General features: G+C 40.7%; 1 protein-coding gene across 4 annotated transcripts in view; it reads right to left on the bottom strand.

The window, feature by feature from the left end:
* The window catches only part of MAP3K1 (mitogen-activated protein kinase kinase kinase 1), a 77,158-nt gene extending 51,461 nt beyond the window's left edge, over window positions 1-25,697 (bottom strand). The window contains exons 1-2 of one of the 4 annotated variants that reach the window (XM_042987057.1): window positions 13,495-14,291; window positions 9,436-9,471 (exon numbers count right to left, since the gene is read on the bottom strand). In XM_042987057.1, coding sequence (XP_042842991.1) covers window positions 9,436-9,446 — 11 coding nt within the window. In that variant the 5' untranslated portion in view covers window positions 9,447-9,471; window positions 13,495-14,291. Of the gene's footprint in view, window positions 1-9,435; window positions 9,472-13,494; window positions 14,292-24,736; window positions 24,888-25,185 lie in introns of those variants that run through there. The other 3 variants (XM_042987051.1, XM_042987073.1, XM_042987053.1) reach the window with 3 other exon arrangements.
* Window positions 25,698-26,300: the final 603 nt, after the last annotated feature.

Here is a 26,300-nt window from a genome sequence, read left to right as displayed (position 1 = left end):
CTCAACTGACTGAGCCACCCCAGTGCCCCATGTTATTCCTGTTTTAAATCATGGCAGGCACCAACTCTTTTTCCTAAGCATGTATATGAATATTCTTTCTACCTGGAATAACTTTGACTCAATTCATTACCATTCTGGCTGATATGCAACCTCGAAACTTTTAGGTTGAAAAATGGAAACAAAGCTGACAATAAAATGTGAGTTTATCTAGTACACAGAAGAAGGAAAAAATAAAAATAAAATTTGTCTAGTTTTCCTTGGCGTATCTCTTGGTCTCAATGCCCTGTAGTTGTCACCTTACCACTCAAGTTCTAGGGTCATCTCTACCTTAGAGAAACTGTCCCAGAGGCTGGCTTTCAGTCTGAGTTTGGAGTGAGGGATAGATTCTTCCATCCCCTCTCAGCAAATTGCACTATTAAAATGGACACTTATCTGTCTCCAACAATTGACTGTGCAATCCTTGAGGGCAGAAAGTGGGGGGGGGGTGTCTCAACATTATGTCCCCCACCCTAGCAAAAAGCTTGGCATATGGGAGATACTTAATAAATACATGCTGAATAAAGGAAAAGACTGATCTTTCCCCTTGTGCTATATTTTACTTGAGGGTAAGACCAGGTCTTACTCATTTTCCATTCTAACATTATGGATCTTCAAATGCTTGGTACCTATACACGGCAGGCTGGGAGGAAGGAATGCCTTTCCAATATGAGCCTCCAGACCATATCTCTATGACCACGCTTTGTGGAAAGAATGAAAAGTGGAAGATTTCATCCCAGTAGAACACTAAGAGATGGCCGGTAAAAGAAGCCAAGAACCACAAATTTAGACATCTGTATTTCAGTGTAAAGAACTTTCCCAAAGTTTGGGAACTTGAGCATGACTCTCATTTTGTTAATGCCTGATGATTTTCCTGTGGTTAGTAAGAATAAAAAGTCTTGAAGGAAAACCCAACAGGATTTGTGCATGGGAGGGGAGAGGCAGAAGTCATGAGACTACTATCTTACTAGGAAGCAACCTCAGAGGGAATTAGCCAAGGGGGTTGATGAATGGGGGTATGTCCAGGGAAGCAGCAGTGTTGGAAGCCCAAATCTAGACTCCTCAAACATGGACTCTCCTAGTTTAGGGGAAAACAGCTGGTGGTATGCATTAGAAGCCATAGCATAAGCATGAAAAATTGACCATCAATTTCTAGAAGGCCAATTTTATTCTAAGATTTGGGAGTGAGTTGCAATGAAAGTCTTTCATTGAATATACAAATGTGACTAGGGGCTCCTGAGTGTCTCTGTCGGTGAAGCATCCAACTTTGGCTCAGGTCATGATCTCACGGTCCGTGAGTTTGAGTCTCATGTCGGGCTCCATGCTGATGGCTCAGAGCCTGGAGCCTGCTTCGGATTCTGTGTCTCCCTCTCTCTCTGCCCCTCCCCCGCTCATGCTCTGTCTCTGTCTCTCTCTCTCTCAAAAATAAAGATCAAAAAAAATTTAATTAAAAAAAATACAAATATGACTAAAAAATAAAATTCAAATGAATTCAATGTTAGCCAATGACACAAAGATGTTCATTGTTCCAAGCAAGCATTCTCAGGATGGCAGACTGCATGGGACACTCCTGGGTCCTTCAGCAGAACTGAATGGATGTCCAAAGTGTTCACAAACAAGCTAAAGCAGCTGTTCTCAACCGTGTTCCCATCAGTTTGATGTTTACATAAAGATATGACAAAACTTCAAAAAACTGTTCAGAGAGCATAATTTATCAAGGCCACAGCAACTAGCCATATATAAGCAATAAGTCACCCTCTACCTGAGGCAGAGAGAAGATAAACTGCATAACTGCCAAGCATATACCATATCTCTACCACTTTCCACCCAAGAAAGCCTATCAGTTATATCTGTTATACAACAGAATAAGTAATATTTATAGGGATATTTATAAATATGTCCTAAACTATTTTTCTAAAAATATTTTAAATCTTTGATACTTTATTACCAAGAAAGTACTATGGGATCATACCCCTACATGCATCACCACACCACACCTTCAGCATCAAAATGTGACTGGCTACCAGTTAGGTATGCATGCTGACCAAGTTAAAACAGGACCAGGTTACTATTTCTAAGAGGCAACTGTAAGTGACAATTAGGAAGAGGGTAGAGAACTATCAGAGCCACCAAGACGGCTTGGACAGAAAGCAACCTTCTGAACACTTGGGGCAGGGAAAGTCACTTAAAAAAAAAAAAAGTGTTCCCTGTCACACTCAGGGAAGTCTGTAAGACATGAACAAACTGTGCATGTAGAAACCATGAAATGGGTTCCAAGTACAATCACAACCGTGTTTTGTTAGAACATAATGTCTGTAAGAGCAGGGATTTTTGTCTGTTCCCTCACTGCTGTATTCCTAGTGCCTGGCACATAGCCAGTTCTTAATAAATTTGTTGAGTGAGCAAATGTTTTGTTACACCATGAACTACAATAATTTAAACACAGAAAAAAATGCCTATCTACATATTTCATAACCATGGCAAACTTTTAATCACAGACTGGCTTCCTATTCACCATTCAGTCAAGTGCCCTCCCAGCCTCCTCCTCAAGAAACGTCTGTTTCAGAAAAGCACGCTCACTACTTGAACAACAAAACCTCCTCTCTTTGCTCCATCTTTTCAGTCTATAAGCATTCTCCCCTCTCCTAGCCTTAAAATAAAGACCAATCACATCAATCCTAAATGCTTCTTTGCCTTTGCTAACCCTTAGGCTTTCTCCTCTCTCCCCTTCCATCTTCTGCCAGCTTCTCAAGAGGAGCCTGGGCTTCGTCACCGCCCTGTTACTCCTTAACAAAGCACAGGTGCTCCGATGCCCACCACCCCACTAAAACTGCTGGTCAGAAGACAGTCACTACCACCTTCACATTCCTTGCCCAATGGCACTGCCACTGCTGACCATTTTCTCCATGGACAATGTCCTCTCCCCTGCCTTCTGGGTGTCATCTGTCCTGTAACATCTCCTTTGCAGGTTCTCCTCTGCTCTCTTCCGTGAAATCCTGGCACTCCTCAGAAGGAGGAATCTGAGCTAGGATTTCCCCACTACTCTTTCAGAGGTCCGGAAATGAACCAGGGCTGATCTATCAAGGAATTAAAATTGCCCACAGCAACTCTCCATTCATTCTTCAATCTTCAGCAATTGTGAAAGATTCTGAGCAACCCAGGGTTCAAGTGAGCAAAGGTATCCTTACAAACATTCATAAGAAGCCATGAAACTTCAATCCCAAAGGAGGAATTATTATCACTGTAATAAGATATGTAAGATTAAGCATATCTTACTTTCCACAAGTTATTTTCTTAAAAGATGTATATAAGTAAAATACACATAATAAAATAATTTTCAGGAGTTTGGCACTGCATCATTCTTGATTGTTTTCCTGGGAGAGTGTGTGTGTGTCAGCTTACATTTTTTATTAAGAGGCCTTTCTTACAGCACAACGGTATTTCTTTCTTCATCTTTTTTCTTCAATGCCTACATCATCTGTACCCTAAAAAGATAATCAGTAGGCAGCATTTATGAAGTTGTCCTCATATCCAGTATATACATGAATACTGTCAAATCCAGGCAGAATGGACAACTACCCCTATTTTCTCCAAGAGTTTCTCCTGAACCTAGCTACCAGTAGTGCTATAACCAGTCAGAGGACACAAGAAGTCAATCATCTTTTTACCTCCCCAAATGAGTTCCTAGCACAGTAGTATGCACACAGTATGCCAGTAAACATGGCCTGAGTTGAGGTGACAGTTTAAGTTTCTACAAGGAGCACGTATGTAAGTTTTACAGGACAGCAAATACATTACTATGATTTTTAAGAAAACAAAATAAGGGAATAAAAGACAGTTAAGGGCAAAGATATTTATCTTGCCCTGAAGGAGATTTCATTTTTACCTGAGTGGACTTTCTATAGTTAAAGATAATCGCCTTTGTTTGTTAGGGAGGCATAGGGTCAGGGAGATTACTGAATTTTCTCAAAGCCACTAAGCTCTTCTAATTATCAAAGAAGATGTCTGCTGAACACAAAAAGAGATTCCACATTTGGGAGGCAGGCATTTGTTAACCTACATTACTAGTAGAGAACAAACATCAATAAGAGAATGGACTAGAATTCACTTAGGCATACTTCTATATTGGATGTTAGCCTTAGATATTAATATCTTTACTCAAATTAGTAAACAGGCATAACCAACAATTACACCAACCAAAAAAAATGCTGAAGTCTGAATTGAATCTTTATTTAAAACCACAGGACATGAAAAATATTTTTTTAAGACCCACTTACACAAAGAGTTCTAATAACTACATTTAGATGTAAAGAAATAAATTTCAAAATGCCTGAAATACCCAAGGCAGCTACCTTGGAGCATGCACTAGGACACTCAGGTGCAAGCTGAGGAGAGGCGGCACAGGAGGGAGTGGGTGTAAATACAGAACAGAGGATTACTACTCTGTCTCTTACTACTTCATTTGCCTGGAGAGGCTGCCTAACTCTTGTGAGGTATCTCCACCAACTATATAATGGGAATAATGGCAGTGTCACAGGGTGCAGGGGAGACCAAGTCTGTGCGTGCACTCTGTGAAGGGTGAAGGCTCCACGGTGTTAACAATGACTACTTCTAATGCAAGTGCACTCCAAGCATATCTCCCATTCTGTTGGCAAAGGTCTGTGCATTAAGAATCCAACCATATTTTGGGAATGCAAACTGGTGCAGCCACTCTGGAAAACAGTATGGAGGTTCCTCAAAAACTAAAAATAGAACTACCCTAAGACCCAGCAATTGCACTACTAGGTATTTATCCAAGGGATACAGGTGTGCTGTTTTGAAGGGACACATGCACCCCCATGTTTATAGGAGCACTATCAACAATAGCCAAAGTATGGAAAGAGCCCAAATGTCCACTGATGGATAAATGGATAAAGAAGATGTGGGGTGTGTGTGTATATATATATATAAAGAAGATGTGGGGTGTGTGTGTATATATATATATATATATATACACACACACATACACATACACACACTGGAGTATTTCTCCGCAATCCAAAAGAATGAAATCTTGCCGTGTGCAACTACATGGATGGAATTGGAGGGTATTATGCTAAGTGAAATTAGTCAGAGAAAGAAAAAAATCCTATGACTTCACTCCTATGAGGACTTTAAGAGACAAAACAGATGAACATAAGAGAAGGGAAACAAAAATAATATAAAAACAGGGAGGGGGACAAAACAAACTGAGGGCTACTGGAGGGATTGTGGGAGGGGGAATGGGCTAAATGGGTAAGGGGCACTAAGTAATCTCCTGAAATCATTGTTGCACTATATACTAATTTGGATGTAAATATAAAAAAATTAAAAAAAAAAAAAAGAATCCGACCATATTTGCACCCTAGAGCCTACTCTCTTCTCTGGCACAGTAAACACAATGAAGTCTAAATTTATTTGTGTTTACAATTGGCTTTATTTTATACCAACTTCACGTCACAATGAAAAATGTTAACATGGTTCAGTGATGCTTCCTGTGTATTCTGGAAGACTTAACCATAATTTAAAAAGTCATAATCAGATATGATTTTTACTCCAATAAAAGGCAAGAAAAGGAAATAAATAAAAGATAATAAAATGTATGTGCTGGGGTGCCTGGGTGGCTCAGTTGGTTAAGTGTCCAAATCTTGCTTTCACTTCAGATCACGATCTCATGGTTTATGACACTGAGACCCGCTTTGGCTCTGCCTGTCCTCCACTCATGCTCTCTCTCTAAAAATAAATAAACTTTAAAAAAATGTGCTGATGTAACTCAAACCTATCTCCTGATTTAAAATATATGTATAACGTATATAAAACATATATTTATATATATATATATTGTGTGTGTGTGTGTGTGTGTATATATATATGTGTATATATATATGTGTGTATATATATATATATATATATATACACACACAAGATTATCAAAAAGGTTAAGAGCACACAGTCTTGGAGTCAGACTACCAGGGTTCACATCCAGGCTTCAAGGTCAACTAGCTGCCAAGTTACCTCAACTCTCAGAGTGTCTGCTTTCTCAGTTGTAAAATGGGAATAAAACTTCACAAGGATGGTGTAAGTCTTAAATGAGAGAAGCTATAGGATGCACCCAGTGGACCAGGCACGGAGGAAGTGAGCTATTACTGCTCTTTCCAATAAGAGCAGCACAGCAGGAGTACGCTGCTGAACTAGGATGAGCTGATGGGAACTCAGCACTGGCCAGCCCCAGCCGCCTCAGCCCAGGACTCCACTGCTCCAGATCTCTAATGCCACTGTGATACTTAGAGAGGCAGGTGCTTGCACTTTGGAATTCTGAAGTGCTGGGACCATAAATCCTAGTGCTGCATTGTTACCCTTTGAAAGCACTTTCATAGCCATCATTTCGTTCAATTTTCTCAAATTCTTGAAGTATGAAAGACATTATTTCCCATTCATAGATGAGGACAAACTCAAAGTGGTTCAAGTACTTTACTCAATGGTCTGCACAGGTGGGAAGACAGTACTGGGTACAGGCTTGTTGGTGTGAGCTGATGCTAACACGCCGTCTACCACAATCAGCTCCTGGAGAGCAGGTTCGATGTTTTTCAACTAAAGACACAGAAAATTCCCTATACAATAGCTGAAAGGGGAAAGAAGGAATCAGATGTGTCCATAAAGAACTCCTGAATTTGAAATGCAATTTGATTAGGCTTTTCATTTTAAATGAAACAGGAAAAGAAAACTTCAATTTTCTATCAGAATAGTTTTCATTTTCAAAGTATTATCCACATTTTCTCACCTTTAAGTTGGGCTACTTGACTCTTCAGAGGTCAAAGAAAAATTCTTGTGGAATTCATTTGTTCCTAATTTTTTTCATTAGTCCTACATAAGCAGTAATAAACATCTTGAAATAGACTAAAATATTCACGTTTTTAAAGAATGTTTAAAGTTCTAAGAGAAAGTAACAGGTAATGATTCAAAATATCATTTAATAAGTGAAGTGAACATGCTACCAATTTTTTGAAAGGGCAGTCTAAAGGCCCCACTTGTAGTTAGTCTGATTAAACTTGAATCACAAAATGAATAATTAAAAACACATCAAGTTACAAATCAGGGGCTAAAAAAAATTTAGGCCTAGGTGTTTTGTGGTCCATCTGCCTCTGTCAGAGTCTAGCTATCCCGTAAGAAGCTGATCAGGTTTTGCAGTTCACTGGCCGTAAAGATCGATTTCAGTTGCTGCTGCCACTGCCATCACTGCCACCACCAGCAGCCCCTCTGTTCTCCATCCCATTCCTGATCTCGTCGCCTCTAAAAGTCTCAATGGCTGCTTCTGTGCTCCAGCAAGGGAGAACAGGTCAATATCCTGAGCAAGTCTTATCCAGAAGCAGTTCTCTGGTACCTGAACTGATATAAGCCAGGGAGTCCACCCTGGCTTCAGCTGCAGCATAGCAGCAGACCCCTCTGATGTCCAGGATCCAGGGTGACACCCAGTGATATTTTGCTTCTCAGACTTATACAGGGGAGACCCCAAAATAACTACTAGGCAGCAGGGAAGAAACTGAAAGCCACAGAAGCCAAGAGTGCTAACTTCACCACTTCCTCACAACAATCACAGGTGACATAATCCTGGAGGGGAGGTGGTGATGGCTGTCATGTCTTCACAGTGCCCACAGTGTCCAAACCCCAAATTCTTACACATCATCTTAAGAAAACAAGATTTTATCCCATTTTCACAGGTAAAAGAGCTGTGGAAGAAAGGGCTGAAATTCTGAAATTATAATATTTCCAGGATATTTTAACGGTTTATGGAAAAAAACACTGTATTTAGAAAGATTTGATGCACACGGCTAACTAAGCATATGGGGGAAAAATGAACACTTAAAATATATCCCTTAAGCAGAAACTTTTTACAAAATGTAAATACTTTTATCAATGTTTTTAATGCAATTTCTCACAGTACAGTTAAAATCAGTCCCAGATTAGCTATTTAAAAAAATCAATAATTGATAGCATATTATTTTTCTAGGTCTTTGGGCTAATTTCTGTGACAGATTTAAAAACAATACGGCTTCAGCCAATATAAAATGTAGCTCCTGTGCTCTGTATTCCCATGTAATAATATACTGGGGCAAAAGTAACCCAAAGCATGAGGACAGAAATCAGCCTATGAAGAGAAGGATGGTATAACTATCCAAAGTGTACAGCAAATTGATCACAAGTGCAAACCCTATCAATGCTTAATAAATAATTTATAAAGCAATATTTATTTTTAATAAAGGACTAAGAAATAGAGAAAAAATGTGATTGCAATGGCATTATAGGAAACTTGCTAAAGCAAAGAATTCAGTGCAGGTGGCTTACTAACAGCAAGTCTTAGAGCCACTGTCCAGCACAAGTGAAAAGTCAAGACCTGTCTGTGTTTTGGGGGGTCGGGGGGCAGGGGACATGACATGTGTATGTATTGTAGGCAGGGAATATTAAACAGAGAAAGAACTCAGAAACAAAAACTTCATTTTGGCTCGGTATATGGCCAACCATATTCTCTACTCATATAAGAAATTTCTACTCATTTGCTTTTAGTAATTAAAATCTGTGACATTCAGTATTTTGGGGAACCTTCAATAAGAATAAAGCATTATATTACACAATTTAATTCTTAGCAAGTTGCTGTATTTAGAGATAAGATGACTTTCAGACACTGATGGTTTTAGATTTTATCACCAAAACTTGGCCCAGGAAGTAAGAGGGAGAAGAGAAATCAAGAAATTTGCAACATAAACCTTTTCTCTTGGATGCCCAAAGTGTCTTTATGGATCTAATCCCCAAAACGGAAGGCTCTGTTCTCACACATCTCTGGCATTATTTAAAACTCCTAGCGAATCCTCTTGCATTGGAGGAAATGTTCTACCATGCATTTATAAAACTGCAGGATGATTTCAGTTTGCATTGTGCAAATTGACAGTCTACCTGCATAAGCTTATTCAGTGGTAACAAAAACTTTTGCTAGTTATCAGTCACAATAAGCTAAAGGAATAGTGCTAATTGCAATTGAGACTCAAAAGAACTTTGCTCTATTTCTCATCACAGCTGTGTCTGTGGATAAATCAGGTGCTAGCAGCATGTAGTAAGTGCTCCCAAATATCTGAATAGCTGATCCCAACATTCAAAACGCAGGAACTGTATGGGTTGTGATGGAAGCAGAAAAGGTCAAGTATTCTTCAGTACCAGGAATCCAAAGACAAACAGTGATTAGTACTGGATGTGCTCAGCAATGAATTAGAAGCAGCTTCAGTTCTGTACATGAAGAATAGCAATGGGCAAGAGATTTTCTGTGACTATGCTTCAAGTTGGTACAATCACAGTGATTAAGTCAGTTAAAAAGCCTTATTCCAAACCTACCTGAAAGTCATATTCTTCTAGAACTTGAGCACCAAGCTATTAGATTAAAAAGAAAAAAAAATTCATAGTGAAATTCATACTTTCTAGGAATTGCCAACTCTGTCCAAATTATGTGAAAAGAACCCCTGCAATACAGTTAAATCTGAATTTTCAGTATCAGGAAGCAATACAACTAAGTGTCACTGAACAATGCATTTTAAAGTTTTAAGCAAAAAAGAATGTATACATATGGGCATTTATGGAAAAACTTTACAAATTTAGGAAAAAGACAAAAGAGGGCTTTGTTCGTTAGAAGATATCCCTGGGGATATCCTTTCCTTATACAATTAAAGCTAAACAAAAAAAAAAAAAAACCAAAAGGCAAAACAGCTTTTACCAGTATAGTTACCAAAAATTAGATTCAAAGTTACTTTCAAAACTCTTCTCTAACCATAGCTGTTAAACACAAACATGCTAATTACTCAGTCCTAATTTTTCTCCACTTTGCAAAATACTATACTCCCAGTATAGTTACAGGCTTTAAAAAAAAAAGTAAGGATTTTCTCATCATTTAATGTCAGTTAATAAACATGATTCCACTTTTCTAGGCCTTCATTGATTTTCATTTGTATTTCTTGTTAGGGCTGATATCCAGGTTTAAAATTTCAAGAGTATGTAAGTTCACAAAAGTAATCATTTCAGTAATTAGAACTAAATACAGCCACAAGCGGTAATTTTCAAATTAAATTTTTGTAAAGTTGTTAGATCTTTAAGGGAACCAAGAGATTATGTAAGTCACCTCTTCTTTTCACAGATGAGAAAACCAAACCCAGAAAACCAGCCCTATGTCCTCACAAAGTGATGAGAACCTTGATCTATGTACTACCAGTGATATGCTTTATCCCATATCACATAATTCTGAAAGTTGTGTTTTCCATTATTCTAGTAAATAATTTCAAAATAATAAAAAATAAATTCCTCTCAAGATGACACATAATCTATATACATTACCTTTCCTAAATTAATGGTAATTAAGGTAACCTTGAGTGTCTTAACCTCATCTTCATTTGTACAAAGTTTTAACTGGTCTTCATAGTTATTTGCAGTGATATTACTGACAGTTAATGAGTACTTAAAAATTTTTTTTTAATGTTTACTTTTATTTATTTATTTTGAGAAAGACGGAGCACAAATGGGGAAGGGGCCGAAAGAGAGACAAGACAGACAGACACAATCCGAAGCAGGCTCCACGCTCTGAGCGGTCAGAATTAAGCCTGACGTGGGCCTTGAGCTCACAGGCTGTGAGATCATGACCTGAGCCGAAGTCGGAGGCTTAACTGACAAGTCACCCAGGCGCCCCTACTGAGTACTTTACTGGGTCAAGAATCAAGCTTTATTATTTCATCTCATCACCCCACTCACACCATTTTTGAGGTGAGAAATATGAGGGTCAGAGAAGTTAAGTGACTTTCCCTGGGTCCAACAGTATTAAGTGGCTAGCAGGTCTGACTCTTAGGGCCCTAATCACTACAGCCCAGTGTAGTGCAGTTCCAAAACCACATTCAGGTTCAAAGTGGATGGAATTTGTTTTGCAGGTAAACACCTCCCAATCTGTGGACCTCTGCAAATGTGGGAGCTGCTGGCCATGCAAGAGTCATAGCTTCCAGAAAGACTTGTGGCTGCAGACTACCTTGCACCAGCTCTGATGTAACTCCTTCTTTGGGCCTCCTGTTCCACTTCCTAGCACACTGTGGTTACCTGTAAAACTACAAAAGCTTTTTATTTTGCCCTAAGCACAGAGATCTAAGGATTGACCAGTGGGAGCAATAATGAAGCAGAGAGCTCTGCACGGCTCTCTGGGCACAGACAGAAATCTTGTCCACAGGTTGGTTCCTTAGCCCCATGTACACTCTACTCTCCACCCATTTAGAGCTATTTGAACTATACTTGCAGTTCACTTATCAGCAGAGGGCCTGTGTCTGTTCCCCCTGCACCTCATGAAGTCTCCCTGTAAGCAAGCCCCTTTCACCTGTTTCACAACTCTGCATTCTCCAGAACTTGGCATGGACCTCCCATTTCCCTGAAAACCCTCCCTACACCAGTGTCATTCCCAGATGACTAAGAGCTGCACAACCCTTGTCATCAGCAGACTGTTACCTTGTTAAACTCCTTTACACGCATCATCCCTCCTGGGTCCCTAGCACCTTGGAGCCTGGTTCACAGAAGTCACTCAGAGTGCTCTTGAAGGCATGGATGGTGGCGGTGTAAGGGGGGATGATAGCACTGGTAATGGACATTCACCCTGGCATGTTTACTACTCTAGCCTTTGGTTTTTCTGGAAAGAGTATGCAAAGACTAGACAAAAAGAGATTTCAAATGACCCAACTTCTGACAGGCCTGTCTTCCTACAGCCCATCGGCTTCCTGGGACCTTGCCTGAGGAGGCCAGGCAGCTGATATAAACCTTGTGATGATGTGCCCAGGACACAGTCAAGCCCTGTGATTGCAGCATTTCAGCATGTTTGTTCTCCTACGGGAGATGGTCTTGGATTATTCCCAAAGACAGCAATACATTGTGTGCCACCAAAATTTTCTCCCAACATTGCACCTATGAAATTTTCACATAACCTGAAAAATCCGACTCACTGTATAATAACGTACACTTTACAAACAACTCTTCGTAAACACCGTTGTTCAGTTAAGACGTGACTACATACACAATCACAGAGGAAAAACTGAAGAGGTTTAAAAGCGACAAATCTAATTCAGATACTGAGGAACTTTAAATCAGAGTTCAGCAGAATTCACAATACAGTATTGACTTCTGCAAAAAGCCACACTTATATTTAGTAGAATACCAGTAATTCGTTATTGCAAAGGGAGTAAAAACATATTGAAAACCATCTCACAGTGGAGATGAGGAGTATTCCAGATGGAGGAAACAGCACATTGAAAATAAAGACGGTGTCCTGAAAGGGGGAGCTAAGAGGGGAGCAGACCTGGTCACCAGGGGCTTCTGAGCTAGATTAAGGAGTCTGGACTTTATTCTGAGGATGAAGGAAAGTTCCGTGGACAGAAGTGTCAGGGTCATACCCTCACTGTAGAAGCCTCACTCTAACTACAGTGTAGGGAAAAGACAGGAAGACATGTCTAAAAGCAGGAGTCTGGTTAGGAAGGAGGCTTTGCAAGATCGAGATGAAGTGACAATAGTGTGACCCTGGATTAGCAGCCGTAGGGTGAATTCCAAGGCTAGCAGGGAACTGGCAACAGTACAACTGGAGACTGCTTGGATGCTGAGGATAAGAAAGCCAGAAGAATAAGAGCACAGCAATGAGGGAGATGATGGCAGGAGTTACCAACAGGCACCCAAAACAAGCAGGAGAACTGAGGGAGAGGATAGAGAAGCTGGGGGGCAGGGTGACAGGGATTCAGTGTGGACACAGGGCTATAGCACCTGCCAGAGCTGCACCTTCTAGAGAAACTATCCCAGAGGCAGTAGGATGCAGGGTTCTGTCAATGAAGCCAAGACATTTCAGGGACCAAAATCAATAAGAATGAGTCAGCAAAGATATAGTTAATAATCTCCTGATATATCCTTTCTCTCTAGTTAATGTCTTTCTTTTAATCTTGAAATGTGGCTATTTAGGAGTTTAGGCCCTTAGTGCAAGAAAAAGATCTGGAATAAAGAAATGTATCTAGGAACTTCCAAATATCTGAGAATTTAGTATGTGATAAAGGGAATACTTTTAATCAATAAACAGTGCTGGGACACCTAGTTAGTCATTTGGAGACAATGAAGTTAGACCCTGTACCATTCCTTACAACTTCAGATGGATCAGAAGTTTTTTTTTTTTTTTTTAAATACATAAAAATATTAGAAAATGCTGGTGAATTTGTATAACTTTACAATAGGGAATAGTAAGAACCATTACTTATACAGTGTTTACTGTGCACCAAGCACTCACTGTCTGAAGAGCTATACAAATACTCAGTCCTCATTATAACTATGAAATGGTATCTTCATCTTACAGTTAAGAAAAGTGAAATGCAAAGAAGGTAAGTAACTGCCCAGTTACACTACCTGGCAGTGGTGACACTCTGACTATAATTCATGCATCTGCACTCTTCAGTACTACACAGCACTGCATCTCTAGAAGGCCATGCTATAAGACCTAAATGCAAAAATAATGAAAAGAAAACACTGAAATCTGAAAAGACAATTAAACTTTCTTTGTGGAAAAACACTCTTAACTGAAATTCATAACACCAAAGTGGAGGAAAACAATTGCAATACATGTCAGAGCTATTCTAACATACAAAGGGTGATCACAAACCAACAGGAAAAAATAAACAGTTCTTACCCATGTATGAAAGAAAATATACCAAAGAAATATGAAACTGTTAATAAATATGACAACTTGTCCAATAAATTATTATGACAGCTTGTCCATAATAAATATGGCAAGTTGTACAATGATGTTAAAAAGCTAAAAAATGCAAATTAAAATAAGAAACCATCTTTCATCCAGACTGGCAAAAAATGAAAGATGGATGATGTCCAATGATAGCCAAAATGTGGGGCCACGGGCACTCTCACATACTGTGAAATAAACAGAAATAAATATAAACTGGTACAATGTTTGATGATGCAATTCAGCTATACAATCAAATTTTAAATATCCATGTCCTTTGACTCAGCAATTCCACTTCTGAATATTTATTTTATAGAAATAAATTCTCTAATACATAAAAATGCATATACGATGGCAGTCACTAAAGGTTAATATAACAATCCAAACACAAACAATATAAATGTCTAAAAACAGGAAACTGAGAAAAAAATAGAAAACTGGCTAATGAGACATTCATATAACAGAATATTATTCAGTCATTAAAAAGATAGCTCAGGGACGCCTGGGTGGCTCAGTCAGTTAAGTGACTGACTTTGGCTCAGGTCATGATCTCTCGGTTAGTGGGTTTGAGCCCTACATTGGGCTCTGTGCTGACAGCTTAGACCCTGCAGCCTGCTTCAGATTCTGTGTCTCCCTCTCTCTCTCTCTGCCCCTTCCCCGCTTACACTTGGTTTCTCTCAAAAATAAATAAACATTAAAAAAAAACAAAAAAGATAGCTCCATGTTTATCAACACAACTAACAAAATACTGTCAAGAAAAAGGCAAATTTATGGGGCGCCTGGGTGGCTCAGTCGGTTAAGCGTCTAACTTCAGCTTGGGTCATGATCTCACAGCTTGTGAGTTCAAGCCTCACGTCAGGCTCTGTGGTGACAGCTCAGAGCCTGGAGCCTGCTTTGGATTCTATGTCTCCCTCTCTCTCTGCCCCTGCCCTGTTCACACCCTCTCAAAAATGAATGTTAAAAAGAAATCTAAAAAAAGAAAAAAGAAAATTTTGTAGTCTCCAGTGTACAGTCCTTTTTGTAAAATGATAAAGATACAAATTAAAAAAATAATTGTTCTATTGCTTTCAAAAGGGCTGTCCAATCATTTTAATAATGAAGTTTAATTCTATAAGTCCTGAATCCCAAAAACATTATTAGGACCTCATAAAACAGCATGGAGATGCCATTGTATCAGAAGATTGAAACATATTTTCATAATTCAAAATAAATTTAGATTAAAAAACCTAAAACTTTTTCAGGAATATTAATATCTACATTAGTCTGTAACATCTTTTATAAAATCTAAGTTTCAATTAAAATTATCTTATTTACTACCCAAGCAGAATTTAAGAATATTAATAGAAATCCAGAAGATAAAGAGATGCAGCCAATTAACCTCGAAGGAGAAAAAAGGAAGAAATGTGAATGTCTGTTTCAAAACACTTACCACCTTAAAGCATACAGACTTTTCCAAGTAATTAAACCAAAAACCTTGCAGTCATTAAGTAACTTGATCAGTGTTAAAAAGTCAGAGCTTACTGCTTCACTCTTCACAGTCTAACTAGGAGAAAGGTCAGGATATATCCCTAGTGGTAGTGATTAAGAAGTATCTTAAAGAAACTGCAGGGTAGAATATGATTCAAGCCAACAAATAGAACAAAAAAGATTTTCCCACAGAGACAATCCACACGACATTTCTAATGAGTGGCATCCAATTTTTCAGAATTCTAACGGACTCTTCAATTATTTAGTACCATCAGGGCTATGTAACTACGTATTCTAGATAATTTAGAAGCTTACCACTTTAAGGATCAAAATACTTGCTACAACTATCTTGAATGAAAATCTTAATATATTATAAACATTCTAATTTCCGTTCACTGAATAGAAAGAAACACCACAACTTTGTTATGATGAGCCACACTTGCCATTATAAAAAACAATCTTCTTCATAGTCATTCTACAAATAAGGAAATTGGTGCTCAAGAAGTAATGTGGAAAGTTTTGTCATTCAAAAAATTCATAATCTGAGAAGCTATCCAGGTATGTGGAACAGAATGTTCCCACACCAGGTGTCCCCAACAGCAATGCTGTGACATCCTCCTCTCCCTCCCTCTCTCCTCTCTGGCTGTCAAATCTCTTTGCCAGTATTGCTGCCATCAGGGAACCTGTCCCTCATACTCCTAGTCCTTCTAATTGGCGGCTTTTGATTGCTGTGTTTTAGGGACACCAAATGGACAAGAAAACAAGAATATCTTAAGTAAGTGTCTGTGAATCCTGAGACAATGCCCTTAGAACTCTCATTAAGTGTAAAATCAAAGAACTTCAAAGGATAGATTTTGTTACAGGCTCTTTGGCGGCTGAGAGCCTTTTTTCCCTACATCTTAGTGCTAAACCATGTTCTAGATAAGGGAGGCTGCTGGGTTTAGTTACCATCAGTAAACTTTAAAATGTTTTCTTTCTGTTACGTGGGCTCTTGGTTCCTGAAATCTCATACAGTATTTGCCTAGCAAATCTCTTTAGTGCAAATGTGAACTTCTATTTATTACAAGTTGAATTACTATCAAAAACAGTTTAATAAATTTTACATGAAGTAGGGTTATATTGTGACAAGAATCCTGGAAATGGTATTTTAAGTTTACATTACATTACTAGTTTGTGAAAAAGGAACAATTACATTAATGCATAACATCTTTATATTTATTCATATGAATACATTGGGACAAGAACCTTAAAACGATATCTTAAGTTTACATAACATTTTGAGAACTTGAAAAAAAAGGAATCATTATATTAATGCGTGGCACCTTTATGTGTATATTTATTCATATATACATAAATATGCATACACACACATTTTCAGTACCCTAGTAAGTGCAAAAGAATTACATACACACAGTAAGCTCTTCTTACCTACAAGAGATTATCATGCAGTAGAGCAGTCTCCCCTTATCCACTAGGAACACATTCCAAGACCCCCAGTGGATGTCTAAAACCAGAGATAGTACTGAACCCTACATAAATTATGTTTTTTCTAAATTTATAAATTAGGCACTGTAAGAGTAACAGTAACTAATAGAATAGAACAATTATTACAATATAATTTTATAAAAGTTATGTGAACGTGGTCACTTTCTCTCCAAGTCTTATTGTACTGTACTCACCCTTCTTGTGATGATGTAACATGATAAAATGCCCATCTGATGAGATGAAGTGAGGTGAATGATGTAGACTTGGCGACGTAGTGTTAAGCTACTACTGAACTTTTTTTAAAAAATTTTTTAACGTTTTTATTTAGTTTTGAGAGAGGGAACATGAGTGAGGGGTGGAAGGAGGAAGAGAGAGTGAGAGAGAGAGACAGAGACAGACACACAGACACAGAATGTGAAGCAGGCTCCAGGCTCTGAGCTGTCAGCACAGAGCCCAATGCGGGACTTGAACGCATGAACCGTGAGATCATAACCTGAGCCAAGGTTGGATGCTTAACCCACTGACTGAACCATCCAGGGCCCCCCCCACCCTTTTTAAATTTTTTTTAAATGTTTTTCTTTATTTTTGAGAGAAAGAGAGAGAGAGACAGAGCATGAGTGGGGAAGGGGTAGCACTACTGAACTTGTGATGACAGTGTCAGAAGGAGGAAGGAGGATCATCAGACTGCGGCCAGCCGACTGAAACCTTGGAAAGTGAAACCATGGGAAAGGGGGTAAGGGACTACTATATAGCTATTTCCCCCATGCCACATTAAGCTGTCCTACCTCAGTCAAGGCACTTGGCATGTCTAATAGTCCATATACCTCCCAATGAATCTATCACAAACTGAGAACTTGGAAATAACAATCATCTAGGCTTTTGCTGTTTATTCGTGTCTCAGCTAGGTCCAAGGGTACTGTGACCAAAGGCGACAAACAGATGATCCACTAGGTTAAACTTGCCATTATTATCCTTACTCATTTATTCCACAAATATTTACTCTGGGGGTCTACTCTGGGCCAGGCATTTGCTAGGTGCCGGGTCCCCATCCAGGCACAGGCACTGCCCACAAAGGTCTTATAATCTTCTGGAGAAGGCAGCAATTCATCAAATGAGATAACAAATGTAAAATCACAACATTGACAGTAGAGAGACACTGTGCTAGAAGCCAGTCTGAGAGACCAGGGAAGAAAAGCTTCCCCGAGGAAGTATCATTGAGCTAAGGTTTGAACAAGGAAGTACTGACATGGGACTGGGGAAGAGTGTTCCCGGCAGAGGGAGCATGCAGTACATGCCAAAGCCCTATGGCGAGAGGTGGAATGCTGAGTTTGAGGAAATGAAAGAAGGCAAGCCAGCAAAGAACAAGGGCAAGTGTGATCTGAGACAGCCTGGAGAGGCGCAGGGCCAGACAGGGCAGGGACTGGGTAGAGCATGTTAAGGATTCTCTGTTTTTAACCAAATAGAAAGCTTCTGAGAGTTTTCATATTTAATCTTACTTACTTTTCTAGAGGAAAATTGTTATAATCAGATTAACATTTTAAAGTCATCACTCTGTGGGCACCTGGCTGGCTCAGTCAGTTAAGGGCGTGAGTCTTGATCTCAGCCAGTCTTGATCTCAAGGTCCTGAGTTCAAGCTCTGCATTGGGCTCCACACTGGGCATGGAGCCTACTTAAATAAAATAAAATAAAATAAAATAAAATAAAATAAAATAAAATAAAAATTAAAATAAAAATAAAAATAAAAATAAAATAAAACAATCACTCTGGCCATATAATAAGGAGAACAGATTAGAAGGGAGAAAGCAGGATACAGGGGCAAGTCAGGAAGCTACTACATTAGTCTAAATAAGGGATCATGGAAGCCTGGCTTAAGGATGTGGTAACAGTCAAATCCTCAGCCTCTGATGGTGGACTATACACAAGGAGCTGTCAAGGGTAACTCCTAGGTTCTGGTTCTGCCATTCCATAAGCCGAGAACGTATTAGTAGAACAAGGTATAGGGAAAGTCCTGAATTTGATTTTAGATATCTGAGTATGGCTCTGTTACACAGACAGTTAGATGTCAAGTCTGGAGTTCAGGAGAGGTCATGGTTAGGAAATTCGGCAATCATTTGTGAACGGTCAATAATTGATCTCAAGGCATTAATGAGGGTAGGGATGGAGAAGACAAAATGAGAGAAGCCCTAGGATCAACCTGAAGATCTTCTAATATTAATGTTCAAGAGAGTGATGATGGGCCACCAAGCAAGAACTGTCAGGGTGAAGAAGATAATCAGGAGGATTACCCATCAGTCCAAATAACTAGCCACTTGAAATATCAGAAACTCAATTTTCTCACTATTTGATACTTTGAGCATGGCTCTAATTACTTTGCAACTACACTGAGCTATTAAACTAATTACTTTGTTATACATAATATGAAATCAATCAATATGGTCAGTGATTGCTAAACACCAACTACTGCTACTAAATATCAAGCCTAAGAAACAGTTCTTGACTTCAAAACTTGCCTTAAGCTAGACCATGATTAAAATCACATCAAAGTAAATTATTGTAATCTTCAGATACACTAATTTAAAAATAACCACTTTGAGAAAATTAATCCATCCTAACATTTATGGGCACCTAACATTCATGGGTAGCAGACACGAGTCTAGGTACTGGGCAATGGTATAAATAATAAGACAGAATTCCGCATTTGTTAACAACTGATATTTACTATTCAGAATGCTGTTAGACCAGTTTGAAGGTTACTTGATAATATATCAGTTAAATGACTTATTTAGGCAACAACAAAAAAGTAATGATCACGTCTATTTGTCAAGAGTAAAGTCTCCACCCAGTGTCTACTCTCTCCTTACTCCACATACACTCAATATATTTCATGTGATAAACTTAGTTAATGCACTAACTACAGCACTGTGGAAGCTCCAGGGACTTCCTCCATTCTTCAAGAGGTCTGATGGCCTCACTAATGATTTCCAGGTGACAGACTGTACTCTCAGAAATATATGCTTGGTGGTTATTAAGAACTTAACAGTTCTTGGCACTCTATGACATGTCAATCTATTAAACTAAACTAACCAGACTGGTATTCCAAAGGACTCCGTCACTAATAAAACTCCCTTCCATACCAAACATACCTAAACCAACTGTGATATGCCATAGAGTATATAAAGACAAGGATATTTTCTTGATTATCTTATGCCATAGAGCATAATTTACATTTCCCAATATTGTTTTCTTAACTAGCAGAGTTGCTGTTACTAATAATTAAGACTAAAGTTTAAAAGCACCATTGGCATATATTGAGTTTCTTGTTCCCCATACCTCCATTTTCTCTTTCAAGAAAAAAAAATCACATCTGAACTTGCAGTTCTGTATATATTCCTCTTAAGAGTATAGCCAGAAACAGTTTGAAACTCATCTGTATCTAGATTTCCTTTTTCCATTACTGTAGAAATGGAAAAACTACAGCATATACCTGTCCTAAGAAAGGGGAAAAAGACCAAATGCCCTGCAGAAAGTAAAACAAAGCTACCACCCTTAACTACTAATCTGGAAGGCCAACTAATTCCTGAGAAAGTTAGGGAGGTACCATCATATTCACTGCATGAATAGTGTGGAATGCTGTGGATGAGATTCAGAACACTAATTTTTAATCTGGGTGTCTCTCTGAATTCACATCTCTCTTAAAGCACTTAACATGGTACTGCTAACACATGCATACTAGAACCCACCAAGAGAAACTGAGACCATGCATTAATGATCTTTTTCTCTAATACAAAGACTATCATCTTGTAGAGATTCTTACATGTTGGATGAATGAAATAAAAAAAGAACAACAAAGGAGCAAGGTCCAGCTAAACAGGAAGTTTCTCTCCATGTATGATGATTTAGATAAATGAGTGATTTTAATTTCAGCTTCACTTCCCTCCACTTCCGATTTAATACAGCACAAATCAAGAAATCTAAGAAACACTCAACATGAATCAATTATTTTTCATGCCTAACACAATAAGGTGATCTAGTACAGTCTACTTGTATTACATATACAAGGCCAGGTTACAGAAAACTATGCAGTATATACATATAAAGAGACAAATACATTGGCAATGGCACTCAGTGGAGACCTATTATGTTTACTATGACTCCTGCAGAGTAACTTCCTCCTTAAAAATTATCAATTAATTTAATTATTAATTTGAAAAAATAAAAGCAGCATAGATGGTGGAAAGAAATGAACTGTGGAGTCAGACTGACGGAGCTGTCTTCTAGTTATGGGATCAAAGGGCTTTAGCATTACCTATAAGTTTCCACCTCTTGAAAACAGAAATTACAAAGCCTTGGAGGGCTGTAACTTGTCTGACCCGCAGAAGGGAAGAAAGGTGACTACATAAAATGAATCCAAACATATCTGTATGCTCAATGAACATGTTTTAGCCATAGCTAAAATCCTCTTACATATCACCTGACTAATCTCACTGTTTTGCCACAAACCATTTACTTTAATTCTGTTCCTGATTACTTCTTTCATGTTAAAAATGTTCTTCAATTATTTGTTAGAGACAATGTGGATCTATTCCTAATACTGAACATTTGCTTACATTTATCTTCTACCCATTCACATTTTTAAGTAGCTCTAACTTTTGACTTAGGATATAAAAAGAGGCCAGGATTGAGGAAAACCACCAAGTCTAAGGACTATACTTGGTATCTGATATAATCAAAACATTACCAAGGTTAGAGGTGCAATATAGTATAGTTCGTAAGCAGCCTCTGGAGACTATTACTTTTCCATACCACATTTTTCTACTGCCTTTATAGAGAAAGACCCCTCAACCCAAGAAAATGGGTTACAAATGCAAATCATGCTTTCTAACTCAGAGCACTTCTGAATGCCTCATATTTTCCCTCAGGGGAATCCATTCACCATTAACTGCCTTGCCACCCCATTATTTCTTCTTCTGGAATGTTCACAGCCAGTGTCAAGGACTGATGAGCAGACAGCCTAGGCAAGCTGTAGCTGGTTATTTTGCACTCGATGAAAACAAAGAACACTCCTTTCTTTCTATATTTTGAAATCTTCAAGTCAGTAAGTCAATGACCATTTTTCTAAGACAAGCAACATAGACTTGAGGCACTATGAGGAGGTGAAACAGTACCAATGAACAGGGCTACTTCCTGGTTTTTGTATCTAACAAAATGGAGTTATTAAAGAGTATTGGAAATCATACATTAAGGAATGTTGGTTAACCAGTTACCCCTGCCAAAATCAGATATGAAAAGAAAACAAAAGTTGGCAGCAACTATAACTGATATTTTTCTTTCAGAATTATATTTAATAAGGATAATCTTTGAAGAATGCATTAATTTTCTTACTTGATTTAATAGAGAGTTTGGAGATAATTCATAACTACAAAACTTACAAATTCACCTATGTTAACTTCTGTAACTCCCTCTACTGTTTTGTAAAATTGTCAACTTAATTTTTTAAAACTTATTTTTAGGTAATAATGTTCCTGTATCTCCTCTAGTAAAAAAAATCACTAAATTATATTTTTAACCCAGTAGCTTCTAAACGGAAGTGAAAGCTGAGGGCTATATGAGGATATAAAAGCAGCCTATGTAATAGCTTTAGTTTTAACAAAAACTAACATTAACAAGTACAGCATATCTTGTTCTTTCATGGGGCCAGCAAATTGATAGTTAGGGTTTTTTCAGTTACAAAAATAGGATAGAGTAATTATAACTACCAAACTCACAACAGCCTGTTCAATGGAGGATAACACTGCAATTTTTCTTCAAAGACAATAAATAGGAAGAAAAAGTTCCTAATTCTGTAATGTAAGTTAAAATCCCAAACCTTTGGGTGCCACTTTCAGGCACAAAACTTTCATGGTTTCAATTATTACCCTAAAGGAGAGGGTCAGACTTAAACTTTTCTATTTTTAATATGAGTATAACTTACATAATTTATACTGCACAAATATATTTTCTACATTTTCAGTTTCTACATCCAAAGGTCAAAAACCTGAAGGAAATTCTGAAATTAAAAATCATAGGATTCTCTTTAAAACATACAATAGGTCTTTAGACAGAAGGGGTCTCCAGACCCTTACTACTACTAAAACATAAAAATATTTCAAAATCTCAAGGCTAAATTTTCCTCCAGAAAGTACAAATGAAACTGTCAAAAAAGTAAAATGTAGAGTTCAATGAACTCTTTATACTCAAAGTATTTATACCAACAAATGCAAATGAATTTCAATCCCACTGACAAGGAAATTGAAAGGAAAAATCACTATATTTCAAAAGTTTAGGGAATCAACATTTTAGTATAAATGAAATTTGCAGGGATGACTTAGGGTGAACAAACAGCATTCTGGCTAGTGAAATTCATTTTTAAAAAGTGATTATGCTGATTAGCCCATTATTTCACACATTGCACAATTATAATCCACTCCTGAAACAAAGAGGGGAAAAATACCTACGTTATGAAATGCAAAAATTAAGCATAAATTACCATTTCTGAATTCTACCTGCCTCCATCTTAGTCCTCTTATTTTGTGTGGAGACAACACTAAACAACTTCTACACATTATTTTTTACAGTGGTTGCTCTTCTATATTCATAGCTCTTTAATGACTAAAATGCTGGTACTAAATTATTTACTGTATTCAAAAGTTGCTTTCGTCAGAACAGATAAAATTAACTTCTCAAATTTAAGGTTTAATATTTTTATCTGGAGCTCATTTGTAGTATCAACTGCCTTCAAAGAATTATCCTACTGAGTTTTTACTCCAATCTGCAGGGAAGCAGCAAAGTGTAGAGGAACTTAACTCTCGTAAAACTAAGTTATATTTACAAGTGCACGCAGAAAACTATCACAGCCATCTCCTTTCCTTTCAAGATTGCCATGGCACAGTGTTGACCATAATTTTTAGGGTAATTTTGGGGGGGGGGGCGCGACTTCCTGGTAATAAATGAACTGTGGCTTTAAATAAATAATCAAGCTCAAAAAAGTGCCAAAGAACTTTAGATAACCGAAACCAAGGATTCCTACTGTCAGATTCGTCTCACAAGGAAAAAAATCTAAGACAGTCTTTAAAATACTCAGAATAAAGGTCAGGAAACTCCACAGGGCAATGGGTAACTATCACAAAAACATTTCCAGCAACTCAAAATACTCATCAAGACTGTGCTGTGCAAACACTAGTCAGATTTTCTAAAAACATGGATTACGGCTGTCACACTTAAAAGAATTTCCTTTAACATAAAGATTTCCAGTAGCCAAAGAAAGGGTCAGGCCAAGAACGTCTAGTCTGTTACCTTACACATACCGTAATGCATTGGCACTACAGGGCTATGTGAGCCGAAGCCCACCGCACTGTGACCCCTGGAATCCCTCAGTCAGGCGGGCGGCCCACGCAGCTGCACCGAGCAGGAAGCACCGCACCCGAGCCGCGGTCCCCAGCCACGCCAGAGAGGCTGCGGGGAGCAGTCACCACTGCTTTGAAACTGAATGGCTGACACATCCGGTCCTGGCTCTTACACCACTCCGCCAAATGCAAACTTCAAAGGCCAATTTCAAACTGCAAACAGAAGTCACTCAAGTCTCAGTGGCGCTGTCCGCATTCCCAAGAACATGTGGAGCCCCTTGAGGGACGCAATGAGAAAAACCAACTCCAAAAATATTACAAGTCCCCGAGTGTGCAGTCTGCCCGCCCACAACGCTTTGACAGGCGTTACAGCGCCTTCCACCAGGAGCCCCTGTGGTCGTTCTGCCTCCGTCCGGGCCGGGCCCCGGGTACCTGCTAAGGGTCTCTGCCTGTCAAGGCCGGGAGGACCTCACCGCGTTCTCCTCCGTCCCGGGCCCCCCACCCGGCCTCGGGCTGGGCTTCCCACCCACCCCGCCCCTTTTTTTGACCACCGCTTGTTTGCAGGCTCTGGCCTCACCCCAGAGATCCCGGGACTCTCGTCTGGGGGCGCCGCCAACAGGCTTCTGCCCGCCCCCCAGCCCAGCCCCGAGGGCAACACCAGGGTCCCACGCCGGGGGGTCCTCCAAGAGTCCCGATTCCGGAGCCCCACAAAGCCAGCCCGGGGCCCCACACCTTATCTCAACGGGTCCCTGCAGCGCGGCTCGCACGCCTGTCACATGTCTACAAACAATAACAAACTCTCCGGCACGTCCCCGCCCCGGGCCCCCGTTTCGTCCCGCAGGCCAGGTCCGGGGCGCCGCCCGACGCCGGAGGGGTCAAAGGGGGTGCCCGAGGGCTCAGATCCCGGCGAGCGGCGCGCAGCTTAGCGGCGCTGAGCGCCGGGACGCAGTGCGCGGTGTCCGGGGTTCATTCATTGCCCTCGCCCGTCCCCCAAGTCCCCGCCGCATCCCCGGCCGCGCAGCTCACCCGGCTGGGGCCGCTGCAGGAGGCGGCTCGGCGGCGGTCGTCCGCTTCTCCCCGGACTCGGCCCCCGCGGGGCTCGGAGCGCCGCTGTCCGGTGCGGCCGCGGGCTCCGGAGGGTGGGCGCCGCCACGGCTCGCGGCTCCGTGGGGTTGCGGCACGGCCACAGGCTGGAAACCGCTCCCGCCCGCCGCTGCGTCCGAGGGCTCCGGCGACGGGGAAGTGGAGGAGGACGGCGGTGAGGCGGCGAGGAAGAGCGGCGGCTCCGGCAGCTGGTCCAGCTCCACACTCCGCACTTTGCGCAGCTGCCGCCGCCGCCAGTCAGCCCGCTCGCGGCCCCCGCTGCCCGCCTCCCGAAGTAGCCCCGCGGCTGCTGCGGGCGCGCTGCTAGCCTTGAGAGCACCTCCACCACCACCCGCCTCGGGGCTCGCCGCCCGGGCGCCCGGGAATCCCGACGACGAGGCGCGATTCCCCGCCGCCGCCGCCATTTTCTCTCGCGGGCTACATTCGCTCGGCCCCTGCGAGGGAGGGAGGGGGCGGGGAGAGTGCAGGGGGCGGGCGGACCGGCGGGCGCTGCGCCGCTAGCGTAGGGCCGCCTGCGCCAACTGCGTGAGCACGGCCCGCCGGGTGCTTGGCCTGGACGGTCTGGCAGGCTCACCGGGCACAGCCAGGGAAGGGGGAGGGTACGGCATGGAGCAGGTGGAAGGAATAGGCTGTGCGCCCGGCGTCCCGCGCTGGCCTGCGAAGTGGGCTGGAACGTAGCCGTCTCGAAGGTGCCCTGAGCTTTGCGTGCTGCACCCAACCCCCGCCCCTGCCCGAGCCGCCAGGTAGTCCCGGGCTGCACCGGCGAGAGGAGGAGCCTCCGTGGCGGCAGCGCGCAGCTTCCTCTCCGCCGCAATCTCGGCCTGGCTCGGTGGGAGGTCGGCCAACGGGAGTTTCAATTCGAACTTAGGTGTGTGGTGCGTTGAAGGGAATGCCGGCGAGACAGTTTGCGGTTTGTCATTCTCGCTGCCCTTTGCAGTGGTCGTCGGGGAACCCGGGCGAGGACCAACCCCCTCCCCCACCCCGCGCGGGACGCGCAGGTGGCGGCCAGGGTTCTCGGCTTGATGGAAAGCGAAAGA

This window comes from Panthera tigris, chromosome A1, assembly GCF_018350195.1.
Source record: "Panthera tigris isolate Pti1 chromosome A1, P.tigris_Pti1_mat1.1, whole genome shotgun sequence".
Taxonomy (NCBI): domain Eukaryota; kingdom Metazoa; phylum Chordata; class Mammalia; order Carnivora; family Felidae; genus Panthera; species Panthera tigris.
Note: the sequence above shows the minus strand (reverse complement) of the source record. Positions and strands in the feature narration are given on the sequence as shown.